Source organism: Babylonia areolata, chromosome 16, assembly GCF_041734735.1.
Source record: "Babylonia areolata isolate BAREFJ2019XMU chromosome 16, ASM4173473v1, whole genome shotgun sequence".
NCBI classification, from domain to species: domain Eukaryota; kingdom Metazoa; phylum Mollusca; class Gastropoda; order Neogastropoda; family Buccinidae; genus Babylonia; species Babylonia areolata.
Window position 1 is genome coordinate 25,820,020 of NC_134891.1, and position 15,000 is coordinate 25,835,019.

The following is a 15,000-nucleotide window of genomic DNA, read 5'->3' on the forward strand; positions in this document are numbered from 1 at the left end:
TCTCTCTCACACACACACACTCTCTCTCTCTCTCTCTCACACACACACACACACACACACACCGCATTGTACTGAATTGAAAAAAAAAAATATATATATATATATATATATATATGTATATATATATATATATATATATATATATATATATATATATATATATATATATATATATATAAAGCAGGAACCATTTCTTCCGGGATATTCCCTTTTATTCATCTATGTATTTATCTTTAACTATTCTGGTTTTCCCGTCGGTGTTTTTTTTTAACGATTAATAACGCTAAATGACACGAAACAGACACTGCTTTTTGTGGTCTTTATCTTCTGATTTCAACTTGCATCTCTCTCTCTCTCTCTCTCTCTCTCTCTCTGTCTCTGTGTGTGTGTGTGTGTGTGTGTGTGTTCAAATGATTCAGGACGCTGTTGAAGTTTTCTCAATCTTAATGTTGTTTGCAGAGGAAGTCATTCTCATGTCCGATACTGTTTGTTGGCCTGTCAGAACCAGCTGACCGTTCTGAAGGTGGAAAGCCGACCGTTTGCAGTTTAACTGTCAAAATTAATGTTACGGTTTTTAGAATGGGCGGGCATCCCTCTTAGATATGAAAAAAAAAAAAAAAAAAAAAAAAAAAATGGTGGTATGGAAATTTTGAAGTAAAGGTGACGAACTGCTCTAGAGGATCAATATCTTGGGATGACATTTACTACAAAGTTCAGTCTAAATGCAAGGGTGGGGAGAAATGTGTAGATAGGGGAAGAAAGGTGTCGGTGGCACATAGATCACTTAAAAAAAATCAACAAAAAAAAAAAAAAGAAAATCAAACGAACCATCGGTCTTTTGGAAGTTAGAGGAGCAGGGGGGGGGGGGGGGGGGACAGGGGAGTGAATAAAATCCTATTGATTTTTTTTCTGCGATGATGTCAAGTGTAAAGTCACGGCACGATCCAACACAAGGAACTGTACACGTCTTTTTGTTTTTTTACTGTGTTTTCACCCACACACACACACAGTCCTACACCCACGTTTCCTACTTCGAACCAAGTCTTCAAACTGAATCATCATCATCATCATCATCATCATCATAGTCGGCGGGGCATAATCATCATCGTCGTCGTCGTCGTCGTCGTCATCGCTATCGTCATGACGTCGTCACCATATTTGCGCGTCATCCCGGACGTTACACCACAACCGTCAAAGCAACAAACAGAACCCCCCACCCACACCCACCCCCACCGCCCCCTGTTAACATCTTGTCAGTGTTGGGAGCTCTGTGAGTATGACTGTGACCACATCACCCAAAATACCACCCATCCTGGTCAAGTTATTGCTTTCGGTATGGGCTATGACACACACACACACACACACACACACACACACACACACACACACACACACACACACACACACACACACACACACACACACACACACACACACACACACACACACACACACACACACACACTCACACACACACACACACACACACACTCACACACACACACTCACACACACACACACACACACACACACACTCACTCACTCACTCACTCACTCACTCACACACACACACACACACACACACACACACACACACACACACACACACACACACACACCATTCCCCGTCGTCGTCGTCAACAGGGGAAAAGGGTGGAGGTCGGAGGTCAGAGGTCAGACGGAGGGGTGAGGATATGGTAATAAGTTAGGTCATCTGGGATTAAGGGGGAGGGGGTGTGGCGGGGGTGGGGTGGGGGGCTGGCCAGATGTATCGAAGTATTCCCCAATCCCTACTGCCCTATTTCTTTCACACACACACACACACACACACACAGAATTAATTCTTCTGCCTCACAACCCACACCTCTCCCTTCCTCCGCCCCCACCTTTCTGCCTTCTCCCCCCCCCCCCCCCATCTTCCCTATACCCTCCCCCCCCTCACTCCCCTAACCCCTCACCCCCCACCCCCCTAGCCCCCCTCCCCTCCTCACCACCTGTTTCCCGTTAACTCTTCCTCCATGCTTCAGTGCGTCCCGTCTTCATGACGTTCCTCGTTGAGCGACTTGGGACTCCGTGCTCGAATCGGTGACTGAGCAAATCACTGACTCACTGAATTAGTATGTGTGTGTGTGTGTGTGTGTGTGTGTGTGTGTGTGTGTGTGTGTGTGTGTGTGTGTGTGTGTGTGTGTGTGGAGAGAGAGAGGGAGCGAGAGAGGGGGAGGGGGCGAGAGAGAGAGGGCGAGAGAGAGAGGGGGAGAGAGAGGGAGAGGAGAGAGAGGGAGATAGGAAAGAGGGAGAGAGAGAAGGGAGAGAGAGGGGGGAGAGATGGGGAGGGAGGGAAAGAGGGAGAGAGGGGGGAGAGAGAGGGGGAGAGAGAGGGGGAGAGAGAGGGGGAGGAGGAGAGAGGGAGAGAGAGAGAAGGAGAGAGAGAAAGAGGGAGAGAGACAGAGGGAGAGAAAGGGAGAGAGAGATGGGGGGAGGGAGAGAGACAGAGAGAGAGAGGGAGAGAGACAGAGAGAGAGGGGGAGAGAGAATGGAGAGAGAGGATGAGAGAGAAGGGAGAGAGAGATAAGGAGGGAGGGAGGGAGAGTGAGAGAGAGTGAGAGAGAGGGAGAGGAGAGGGAGAGAGACAGACAGAGAAGGGAGAGAGACAGAGAGAGGGAGAGAGGGAGAGAGAGAGAGGGAGGGAGAGAAGAAGAGAGAGAGGAAGAGGGAGAGAGACAGAGAGAGGGAGAGACAGAGAGGGGGAGAGAGAGAGAGAGAGGGAGGGAGAGAAACAGAGGGAGGGAGAGAGAGAGGGAGAGAGAGAGAGGAAGAGGGAGGGAGAGAGGAAAAGGGAGGGAGAGGGAGGGACAGAGAGGGAGAGAGAGGGAGAGACAGAGAGAGACAGAGAGAGAGAGACATGGATATATCTGCCTCAACGCGCGGCTCCCCCCACACCCAGGAAAGGTCCAGTGCAGTCACAGTGACTGGACATAATCCACAGGCAGACCCCCTGACGCTGCCATGTCTGCCACTGTTCTCCGTTCCTCTGGGGGCCGGTACTTCCCCCAAATAATTATGGTGACGATGTATATGAATATGACTGTATATGGAGAGAGAGAGGGGGGGGAGAGAGAGGGAGGGAGAGAGGGAGAGGAGAGAGAGAAGGGAGAGAGAGGGAGAGAGAGAAAGAGGGAGTGGGGAGAGAGAGAGGAAGAGGGAGAGAGAGAGGGGGGTAGGGAGGGGGAGGGAGACAGAGAGGTGGGGAGAGAGACAGAGAGAGGGAGAGAGACACAGAGAGAGAGAGGGAGGAAGAGGGAGAGAGGAAGAGAGAGGGAGAGAGGTGGGGAGGGAGAGAGAGGGAGAGACACAGAGACACAGAGAGACAGAGAGAGATGGATATATCTGCCTCAACGCGCGGCTCATAATCCACAGGCAGACACCTGACGCTGCCATGTCTGCCACTGTTCTGCGTTCCTCTGGGGGGGCCCCGGTAACTCCCCCCAAATAATTATGGTGACGATGTATATCAATGTGTATTGTGTGCGTGCGTGCGTTTATGTAAGTTTGTGCCTGCCTATGTGTGCGTAGTATGTGTTAGGCCGGGTAGCTGTTAGATACACATGTAATGTTTTATGGTAACAAAAGCGTTTTTTTTTGGTGTTGTTTTTTTGTAAAGCACCCACAGCAGATTTCTGGATAGTGTGCTAAGTATCCATTGTTATTATTATTATTATTATTATTACTCCCCTTACCCCAAGTATCAAGATACATTGCTCTCTCTCTCTCTCTCTCTCTATATATATATATATATATATAGAGAGAGAGAGAGAGAGAGAGAGAGAGGAAGAAAATACAGACACAAGAGACACACAGACACGGACACGAGACAGACAGACAGACAGACACAAGAGACACACACACACACACACACACACACACACAGACTACAAGAGACACACACAGACAGACAGACAGACAGACACAAGAAACACACACACACACACCACACACACACACACACACACACACACACACACACAGACAAACAGACAGACAGACGGACAGAGGAAAGACTCACAAGTCTGCAGACCGTTTATGCGGGGCTTTGCTCCCAAGTACGCCAGGTTGACGTTGGCTTTGCGGCCGTCAATGATGGGGTTGGGGTCCTTACAGGCCCGCTCTGCACCGGTCCTGTCAGCCATCGTCACCTGTCAACACACAAGCACGGCGCCTCTGTATGCCAGTACATACATACATGTACGTGTGTGGGTTAACTTACTGTACAAATTATTAAAAAAGAAAAAGAAAAAAAAGGTTCATCAGCCGTCATCTAAAATATATATATATATATATATAGAGAGAGAGAGAGAGAGAGGGGGGGGGAGTGTGTGTGTGTGTGTCTGTCTGTCTCTCTGTCTGTCTGTCTCCCTCTATCTATCTATCTGCCTGTCTGTCTGTCCATCTCTATCTACCTACCTACCGACCTACCTACCTACCGACCTACCTACCTACCTACCGACCTATCTATCTATCTATCTATCTACCTACCAACCTACCTACCTACCTACCTACCTACCTACCGACCTACCTACCGACCGACCTACCGACCTACCGACCTACCTACCTACCTACCTACCTACCGACCTACCTACCGACCTGCCTGCCTATCAATCCATCCACCCACGTCAGTGACCCATGTCAGTGCAAAAGACGAAGGAAATGGAGTGATGGCCTAGAGGTAACGCGTCCGCCTAGGAAGCGAGAGAATCTGAGCGCGCTGGTTCGAATCACGGCTCAGCCGCCGATATTTTCTCCCCCCCTCCACTAGACCTTGAGTGGTGGTCTGGACGCTTAGTCATTCGGATGAGACGATAAACCGAGGTCCCGTGTGCTAGCATGCACTTAGCGCACGTAAAAGAACCCACTGCAACAAAAAGGGTTGTTCCTGGCAAAATTCTGTAGAAAAATCCACATCGATAGGAAAAAAACATATAAAACTGCATGCAGGAAAAAATACCCAAACAATTGGTGGCGTTGTAGTGTAGCGACGCGCTCTACCCTGGGGAGAGCAGCCCGAATTTCACACAGTGAAATCTGTTGTGATAAAAAGAAATACAAAGACAAATACAAAGACAAACTAGACTGAAATATCTCCTTGACACCCCGCACACTGCCGTCATGTCCACACACGTTTTAGGACGTCATAGACAACAAAGGGTTTTTTTTTGTTGGGTTCTTCTTGTGTGTGTGTGTGTGTGTGTGTGTGTGTGTGTAATCCATTTATTACTTCATTAAGTGATCAATTTACTTATCTATTTATTACTATTATGCTAGCTTTTTGTTGTTGGGTTTTTTCGGGGGTGGGGGGGGGGGCTTTATTTTTCTCCAGTCACTGCACGTCAGAGCGATTATTTACAGGTCTAGCTGAAATCAGGGAGGAAACGTAAAAAAAAAACTCTCTCCCGCTTGCTTTGTATGAATCTCGATCAATCTTCCTTTAATTTTCAAAAAAAAAAAAAAAAAAAAAAAAGAAACTGAAGCTCCCTATGGACCTACACCTGTAGACTTATCCCCCCCCCCCCCCCCCCACAATCTCTCCCCCCCCTACCCCTCTCTCTCTCCCCTTCCATCACCCCCACACACACCCTCCCCGAACCTCCTGCAAGCATGCACACGTCTGTCTGATTCGGAACACAACGGCATATACGTCGGGTCCCCTTCACCACACACCCCACTCCCACCACCACCACCACCACCATCATCACCCCACCACACACGCACACAACGTCCCCCTCCCTCCCCCACACCCCCTCCCACTCCACATTCCCATTCAGCGTCACACACCGGACACACCTAATCATTGGCCTTCATTGTCAGCTCAACACCGATTTTTTTTTTTTTTTTTTTTTTTTTTTTTATGCGCAAGGGGGGGGCAACTAAAGAGCCGATGTATGGCTATAGTACAGTGCAGTAAAAGGTAGCGGGCTCTTTCAAGGGCCGTACGTACTGTTGCCAGAGATAAAAGAAAGCGGCGCTGCCGTAACGAGAAAGGCATTGCGCCATCAAAAAAAAAAAGGGGGGGGGTTGGGGGGAGAGGTTTCCTTTTGACACCCCCTATCCAGTCTGTCTATCTAACGGCTGGGACGAACCGTAACGGCAGTGATCCGTGAGGTCTTTGTCGGCACGGGGTCGGTCGGGCTTGTGTCTGTACCGGGGGCGAGGGGGGCGAGGGGAAGGGGGGGTGGGGGGGTGGGGGCTTAAGTTCCTCTACTGCATGGTGATTGGAGATTAATGGACGTCCTGTTTAGTCCTCGTCCTATGCAGCAGGTGTAAGAACCCCCCCCCCCCCCCCCCCCCCCCCCCCCCAGCCAGGACCAGACCAGACCCGACCCGTCTGTTCGGCGTGCGTGTGTGCGTGTGTGTGTGTATTTGTGTGAGTGTGTGTGTGTGTGTGTGTGTGTCTGTGTCTGTGTGTGTTTTAGAGACAGACAGAGAGAGAGGCAGAGTGAGTGAGAGAGAGAGAGAGAGAGAGCGCGCGCCTACATGGTGTGCGTGTCTGCGCGTGTGCCTATTTAAAAGAAAATAATCGCCATATCATTTCAGTTCTTTTCCCCGTCTCGTCTTTGGTTCAGCGCTGCACAGATTCACGGTGTTAACAGTGAATAACACCCCCCCCCACCCCCACCCCCGACCACTCCCCTCGCCCCCCCCCCCACCCCCGCCCCCCCCCGGGTGGTGGTGACCCCCCCTCCTCGAGGTCAGGTCAAGTCAGCCTGAAGTCTACAAGCGTCATCCACACAGCCACACACTGAATTCACGTGCACTTTATTTTAAGGGACGGCAGGGAAGGTAAGGCAGAGAGAGGGGCTTAAAAAAAAAAAAGGAGGAAGGAGGAGGAGGAGGAGGAAGAGGAGGAGAAGAGGAACATTTATTTATTGGTTACTATTTCCTGCAATGTGTGGAATGAAAGTACGAAACAACGTATGTGATATTTGTTTTACATCTGTGTCTTTCGTTATAATCCTAATAACTTGTTGTTGTTGTTGTTTTTACAGTGATGGTCTCCATGTTGTTTACTTGGTCTATGTTGTGATAATGCACCTGACCAAATTTCTCCAGTTGGAGATAATAAAGTTATTCATATTCTTATTCTTATAGACAGACATACAGACAGAGAGAGAAAGAGGGGACATGACAGATGCGAGACAAAATAAATTAAATAAATAACTGATGAAGCTCAAACACGTGTCAGTGGCATTTGTTTCTGATTAACATGCTGCTTTCGTCCACTGCCGTACTAAATAACGAGAAAGAGAAAGAGAGAGAGGGCGAGGGAGAGAGAGAGGGCGGGGGAGAGAGAGGGCGGGAGAGAGAGAGAGAGAGACCGACCAAAAGAGAGATAAACAGAGACAGAGAGGGGGAGGGGGAGGTAGACAGGAAATCAGAGAAAGAGATACAGCCTTTGTGACGAACAGAGGGACAGACAGAGACAAGACAGACACAAAAGAGACAGGGACAGAGAGAAAGAGACATACAGACAGACAGACGCAGAGAGAGTGAGAGACAGAGAGAAAGAGACAGACAGACAAAGAGAGAGAGGGACAGAGAGAAAGACAGACAGACACAGAGACAGAGACACAGAGGCAGACACAGCGACAGACAGACACACAGAGAGGGGCAGAGAGAAAGAGACAGAGAGAAAAAGACAGACAGACACAGAGACAGAGACACAGAGAACATGGACAGAGAGAAAGAGTCAGACAGACAGACACAGACACAGAAAGACAGAGACCCGAGAGACAAGACACAGAGAGACAGAGACCCGAGAGACAAAGACACAGAGAGACAGAGACCCGAGAGACAAAGACACAGAGAGACAGAGACCCGAGAGACAAGACACAGAGAGACAGAGACCCGAGAGACAAAGACACAGAGCTGAGAGACCCAGTTCAATGTTGGATCAGCCTCCCCCCTTCCCCCAACCACCCCCCCACCCAACACAATGGAGAGACCTCCACTTGAGCAGCACACTCAGCGCCCAGGTGGGACCCGATATCGAGGGGGCGGGAGGATGGTGGGGGGGCGGAGGGGGGGGGGGGCACGGCCACACGTTTTATGACATGCTCACAAACACTCAACACAAGGCACTGTGTGATAACGACGGCCTGACCCAGTTTTGTATTGCCTTCAATATCAAAAACTTAATGTGCGCGAGAAGAAAAGTAACCCCCACCTTACCCCCCACTTGAATGGAAGTCGTTATCTGACGCTATCACAGCACACTTTATCTCCCTTAATAAAGCAAATGGAGCGGATAATATAGCGAAACATTAAATCCCTGAAAGCCCTCAAACGACAACAAAAAAAAAAGAAGAAAAAAAAGAAAAGAAAAGGGGTAGCTGCTAATGTTCCGATATTCAATCTTGTGCTAGCAGCGCAATGGCTAGAATCTGACGACAGCACTAAAATGGCAACAAGACAGTATTGTGTGACCAAAGGCTCGCCAGAGAGCACAAACTATTATCGTCTGTATTCCAGCATTCTCTTCTTGTTGTTGTTGTTTTTTTGTTGTTGTTGTTGTTGTTGGCTTTTTGTTGTAGTAGTTGTTGTTTTGTTTTGTTTTGGTTAGGTGAGGGGGTTTTTTTGTTGTTGTTGTTGGGTTTTTTTGTTTTTTGTTTTTTTGGGTTTTTTTTGCTTCATTATGTCATTTACAGGCAGCTTTATCAAGTTATTCAAATGTGTGTCTGAATGAAGGCGGATGGGGGTGGTATCATCCCAACCTTGTTTCTGAAGTGTCTCATTCGCGAGCATGTTGTGTGATCAGATCATCGTCTTTTCACCAGAAAGTACTGACTGAACACCACAACACGGCACCAACATAGCAATACATTACCCCCACACAGACACCACCACCCCCCCCCCCACCACCCCACCCACCCACACCACCCCCTACCCCTCCTCCCCTCCCTTTCCACCCCCACCACTCCACCCGTGCCCCAGGCCCCTTTCCTCTCTCTCCATCCACCCTCGCTCACAGCCACCACTTCAAAAGAGGCCTCAAAGAACGGCCACCAGTTTTGTGTTTTAGAGTGGGTGGTGGGCAACCTGTGTGTGGACAATGGACAGGGACTGGGGGACTGGAGGGGGGGGGTGGTGGCTGTGGGGACACTTTCACTTCACGGCTTGTGAAATCCTCGTGGGGGTCTTCTTGTCTTCTTCATTTGACTCTGCAATGCGCATTTCTTACCCACAGAACTTTTGTGACGGTGTGTGCGCATGAGTGTGTGCCTTCTCCGTAACACAGCATTTCGGTTGGGCCAAAGCACTTTTGTTTTTTCAAAATCAGGCAGTGTGTGTGGGGGGGGTGGGGATAAGGGGGGGGGGAGAGAGGGGGTGGTGGGGGGAAGGGGGAAGGCGGAGGGGGGGGCGGTGGGGGGTTGGTGTATGATCTCAACCTTGTTTCTGAAGTGTCTCATTCGCGAGCATGTTGTGTGATCAGATCATCGTCTTTTCACCGGAAAGTACTGACTGAACACCACAACACAGCACCAACATAGCAATACATTACCCCACACAGATACCACCACCACCACCCCCACCCCCCAACACCCACACCACCCCCTCCCACCCCCACCACCACTCCACCGTGCCCCGTGCCCCAGGCCCCTTTCCCCTCTCTCCATCCACCCTCGCTCACAGCCACCACTTCAAAAGAGGCCTCAAAGAACGGCCACCAGTGTTGTGTTTAAGAGTGGGTGGTGGGGCAACCTGTGTGTGGACAATGGACAGGGACTGGGGGACTGGAGGGGGGGGGGGGTGGCTGTGGGAACACTGTCTCTTCACGGCTTGTGAAATCCTCGTGGGGGGGTCTCCTTGTCTTCTTCTGCGGTGGGGGGGGGGGGGGGGGGCGGGGGGCGGGGGCGGGGGTGTGGGCGGATGATGGGGGAGGGATGTTTGGGGGTGTGGGGGTTCAGAGACTTTCTCATTTTCTTTCAGCTATCATTCCTGGGGGAGGGGGAGGGGGCGGATGAGGGGGAGGGATGTTTGGGGGGTGGGGGTGGGGGGTTCAGAGACTTTCTCATTTTCTTTCAGCTATCATTCCTAGGGGTGGGGGTGGATGAGGGGGGAGGGATGTTTGGGGGGTGGGGTGTGGGGGTTCAGAGACTTTCTCATTTTCTTTCAGCTATCATTCCTGGGGGGGGGGGGGGGGTGGATGAGGGGGGAGGGATGTTTGAGGGGTGGGGTGTGGGGGTTTCAGAGACTTTCCTCATTTTCTTTCAGCTATCATTCCTAGGGGGGGAGGTGGATGAGGAGGGAGGGATGTTTGGGGGGTGGGGTGTGGGGGTTTCAGAGACTTTCTCATTTTCTTTCAGCTATCATTCCTAGGGGGGGGGAGGGTGGATGAGGAGGGAGGGATGTTTGGGGGGTGGGGGTGGGGGGTTCAGAGACTTTCTCATTTTCTTTCAGCTATCATTCCTAGGGGGGGGGAGGTGGATGAGGAGGGAGGGATGTTTGGGGGGTGGGGTGGGGGGTTCAGAGACTTTCTCATTTTCTTTCAGCTATCATTCCTAGGGGGGGGAGGTGGATGAGGAGGGAGGGATGTTTGAGGGGTGGGGTAGGGGGTTCAGAGACTTTCTCATTTTCTTTCAGCTATCATTCCTAGGGGGGGGGAGGTGGATGAGGGGGGAGGGATGTTTGAGGGGTGGGGTTGGGGGGTTCAGAGACTTTCATTTTCTTTCAGCTATCATTCCTAGGGGGGGGGTGGATGAGGGGGGAGGGATGTTTGGGGGGTGGGGTGGGGGGGTTCAGAGACTTTTTCATTTTCTTTCAGCTATCATTCCTAAGGGGGGGGGGGATGAGGGGGAGGGATTTTGGGGGTGGTGGGGGGTTCAGAGACTTTCTCATTTTCTTTCAGCTATCATTCCTCTTCTGTCATGGGGTGACAGAGACAGGAGAGGGCAGGGGAGGGGAGGGGGGGAGGGGAGGGGGTTGGAGGGAGAGGTGGAGAGACAGAGCGAGAAAGCCACAGAGAGAGAGCGAGAGAGCGAGAGTGGAAGTTACCCTACCTGTTGGCAACAGAATGATCTGTGGTAGACTCTCTCTCTCTCTCTCTCTCTCTACTCGGCAGGTACAGCAGCAATAAACCATCATTATAATAAATTGGAAAATACCAAACGAATTATTCAGCAATCCCATTTTCCATTCCACACCCTTCCCTGCACAACCCCTTCCACCACCCCCCCCCCTCCCTCCCACCTCAACTCCCCCCCCCCCCCACCTCCCATCCCCCCCCCCCCCCCCCCTCTTTACCCATTCCCGTCATCATCACCCCCATCCCCCTACTTTACCTACCCATCCACCCTCTCCTCATCTACCCGTTCCCCTCATCACACCCCCCCGTCCCCTCCCCATCACTAACGAGAGGAGAGAGAACAGAAGAAAGAACGATCGGGAGAAGAGAGATAGGCAGAAGGGACTGTGGGAGAAAGGTGGCGACGAGGAAAGAGAGTTTCAGTATGAGTAGCTCAATAATGAGGCGTAGTCACTGCGTTCGGACAAAATCCATATACGCTACACCACATCTGCCAAGCCGATAGATGCCTGACCAGCAGCGTAGTAACCCAACGCGCTTAGTCAGGCCTTGAGAAAAAAAAGGTGAATAAATAATAGATAAGCGTACATAAATAAGTAAATAAATAAATAATAATTATAATATATAAAAAAGGGGGTAATAATAATAATAATAATAAAATAATAATAATAATAAATAAATAAATAAATAAATAAGGAAGGAGAATGGTAATGAAATAAAGGTGTACAACGTCTGAGCGGGATGAATTCTGGACGCCCCCCCCCCCCACACACACACACACACCCCCCCACCCTATCCCCCTACATCCCCCCCCCCCCTCCTCTCCCCTCCCCTCCCCCCCAAGGTAGACAGACAAACAGACAGGCAGGCAGACAGACAGACAGACAAGCAGGCAAGGCAGGCAAACAGACAGACAGACAGTCAGGCAGACAGACGGATGCCCTCCATCACACAATGTGCAAGGGAGAGAGAGAGGGGGAGGGAGAGAGGGAGAGGGAGGAGGAGAGATGACGATGGGGAAGAGGGGGGGAGGGGCACAGCGGAAATCTCTTGCCACAGTTGTGCCCCCTTACCTGACGTCTGTCCTACTGCTGAACCCACCACATTTTAACAACACCCCCCCCACACCCTCCTCCCTCCTCCTCCCATCCTCCCTTCCCTACTACCTACTACCACCACCACCACTCTCCCTCTCCCCCCTCCTCCTCTCCCCCCTACCCCCCACAAAATCAAAACGTAACGATGATGCATCGTTTGCTCAACGAGCGTGTGTTTCTTTCTTTGGTCACTCAGTTTGTGAACGTCAGTCATCCTTAAGTCTTCTTCAGTCCAACCCCATCCGGAAGCTTTGGTGGACTCTTCTTCAAACGTCGTTCAGCCTCCTCCCACCCCCCATCCCCACCCCCGGACCCGGACCCCAAGAAAAAGCGCACAGCTTACTTAAAAGTGTTAAACAAAAAAAAAAAAAAAAAAAAAAAAAATCATGGGTCCAAAGAATCGGCAGTGGATTCTTCTTCTTCTTCTTCTTCTTGCTTCGTGGGCTGCAACTCCCACATCAGTTCACTCGAATGTACACAAGGCGGGCTTTTACGAGTATTCATGACCGTTTCTACCTCCGCAATGCAGGGCAGCCATACTCTGGTGGGTTTTTTTGGGGGGAGGGGGGTTTATTGATTCATTGATATGGATACTTGTTAAGTTTTTGGTGGTGGCGTGGATGAATTTTAAACACAAAGCAAACTCAACTCTCCTAAAAAGTAAGATCGCAGGCCCATGAATGCAAACCAGCGGAAGTTCACCTCCCATCCATAGTAACCCCCCCCCCCCCTCCCCACGCCCCGTCAGCCTAAAAACAAGTTGAAAACAGGATGGAGATGGGGGTCGGGGGGGTGTGGGAACCTGGAGGAGCCGTGTGAGTGTTCTCATTGGCTGAAATTGTGACGGCTCTCGTGGCAAAGGGACGCCTATAGTCAGATGGTGAATCGATAAAAAAAAAAATAATAATAATAAAAATAATAATAATAAATTTTTAAAACCCCACTAATTCGATTTTGATTTTGGTGGAAAGAAGCAAAATACATGCACGTGTTGTGAGACTTCTCAACAAGAAAAAAAAATGGACTGACATACTTACGGCCCGCAAAGATTGACAGCTAGTTCACGAGGAACGTGCTCATCCTAGCTTTTTCCTCTGCCGGGACCATCTCCTTTCATCTCATCTCTCTCTCTCTCTCTCTCTCTCTCTCTCTCTCTCCTCTTCATCAATACCACCCCCTCAAGGACACTGCCACACTGCGCTCACCACACTGACGAACTCCTGTTAACAGTCACACACACACACAAACACACACACGCACACACACACACACACACACACACACACACACACACCAAACGCTCTCTCTCTCTCTCTCTCCCCACCCACCCCCACCCCCCGCCCCCACCAGACGTCCACCCCAAGTCCCACGAGAAGGAAACTCCAGACAGCGGCAGTCAGCATGCTGAGGGTATATAGCTAGCTGAATGGCAGCAGACTACCTCATGAGGCACACAGACAAACAAGCAGCATCCCCCACCCCCACACCCCCACTCCACCTCCATCACGTCCCCCCACCACCCCCAAAGGAGAGAGAGAGAGAGAGAGAAAAAGCTGATATAAACGGAAAAGGTTTATAAGGGAAAAGCACTCACACTTTTCCCAACACCACCACCACCAACACCACCTCCCCCTGCCTCCCACCACTACCATCACCTCCGCCCACCCATTGCACTCAACAAGCTGGCCACATATACATCCACATCAAAGCGGCCACCATCCTTAGACAGAGCAGTAGGGAACGGAGGTGGAGGATCTGTGTGTGTGTGTGTGTGTGTGTGTGTATACGTGTGTGTGTGTACGTGTGTGTGTGTGTAGTATGTGTGTGTAGTATGTGTGTGTATGTGAGTGTGTGTGTGTACTATGTGTGTGTGTGTGTGTATGTGTGTGTGTGTGTGTGTAGTATGTGTGTGTGTGTTGTGTGTGTTGTATGTGTGTGTGTGTGTGTGTAGTGTGTGTGTGTGTGTGTGGTGGGGGTGGGGGTGGACGGGGAAGGAAGATGCATGTATATTTCACGTGGAATGGTGATATGCAGCATTTTGCTCAACTGAAGCCAATAAACCATTCGAGTCCCAAGTCTGTCTGTATGTCTGTCACGTCACACACACACACACACACACACACACACACACACACACACACACACACACACACACACACACACACACGCACGCACCCACGTACAACATTAATAAACTCCCCCAAAATCAACGTTTTTACTTTCACAACAAAATTTCATCTTTCCGGCGTTGTATTATACTACACGTAGGTAATTGCCGCTTCTGTAGATCATCTCGTGTTGTCAGCCCAATAACTACCGACAGGCAACGATGCTGGAAAGTTACCCATCACACACACACACACACACACACACACACACACACACACACACACACACAGAGCTGAAGCTCCTCCCAGCTTGTTGCCGATGGAAACATGTGTGTCTGCTTAGCGTCCCTGTGAGAACGGTAATAAACCTTTTCCCATCCCTCTTCCAACCAACTGGAGTTGTAGAAAGTACAGTACAGCGCGCGCGCGCACGCACACACACACACACACACACACACACACACACTACACACACACACTACACACACACACTATACACACAACTACACACACTACCACACACACACACACAAACTACATACACACACACACACACTACACACACACACACACATACACACACCACACACACACACTACACACACACACAGACACACTACACACACACACACACACACACACACACACACACTACACACACACACACACACACACACACACTACACACATACATGCACACACACACACACACTACACA

The 15,000-nt window shown here is 50.3% G+C and overlaps 1 protein-coding gene across 2 annotated transcripts in view; it reads right to left on the bottom strand.

Annotated features, from left to right (window-relative positions):
* Positions 1–15,000, bottom strand: part of LOC143291258 (RNA-binding protein 24-A-like) — a 122,828-nt gene that overhangs the window by 79,760 nt on the left and 28,068 nt on the right. Inside the window, exon 2 of one of the 2 annotated variants that reach the window (XM_076601080.1) lies at positions 4,076–4,193. In XM_076601080.1, coding sequence (XP_076457195.1) covers positions 4,076–4,193 — 118 coding nt within the window. Of the gene's footprint in view, positions 1–4,063; positions 4,194–15,000 lie in introns of both variants that reach the window. The other variant, XM_076601079.1, reaches the window with a different exon arrangement.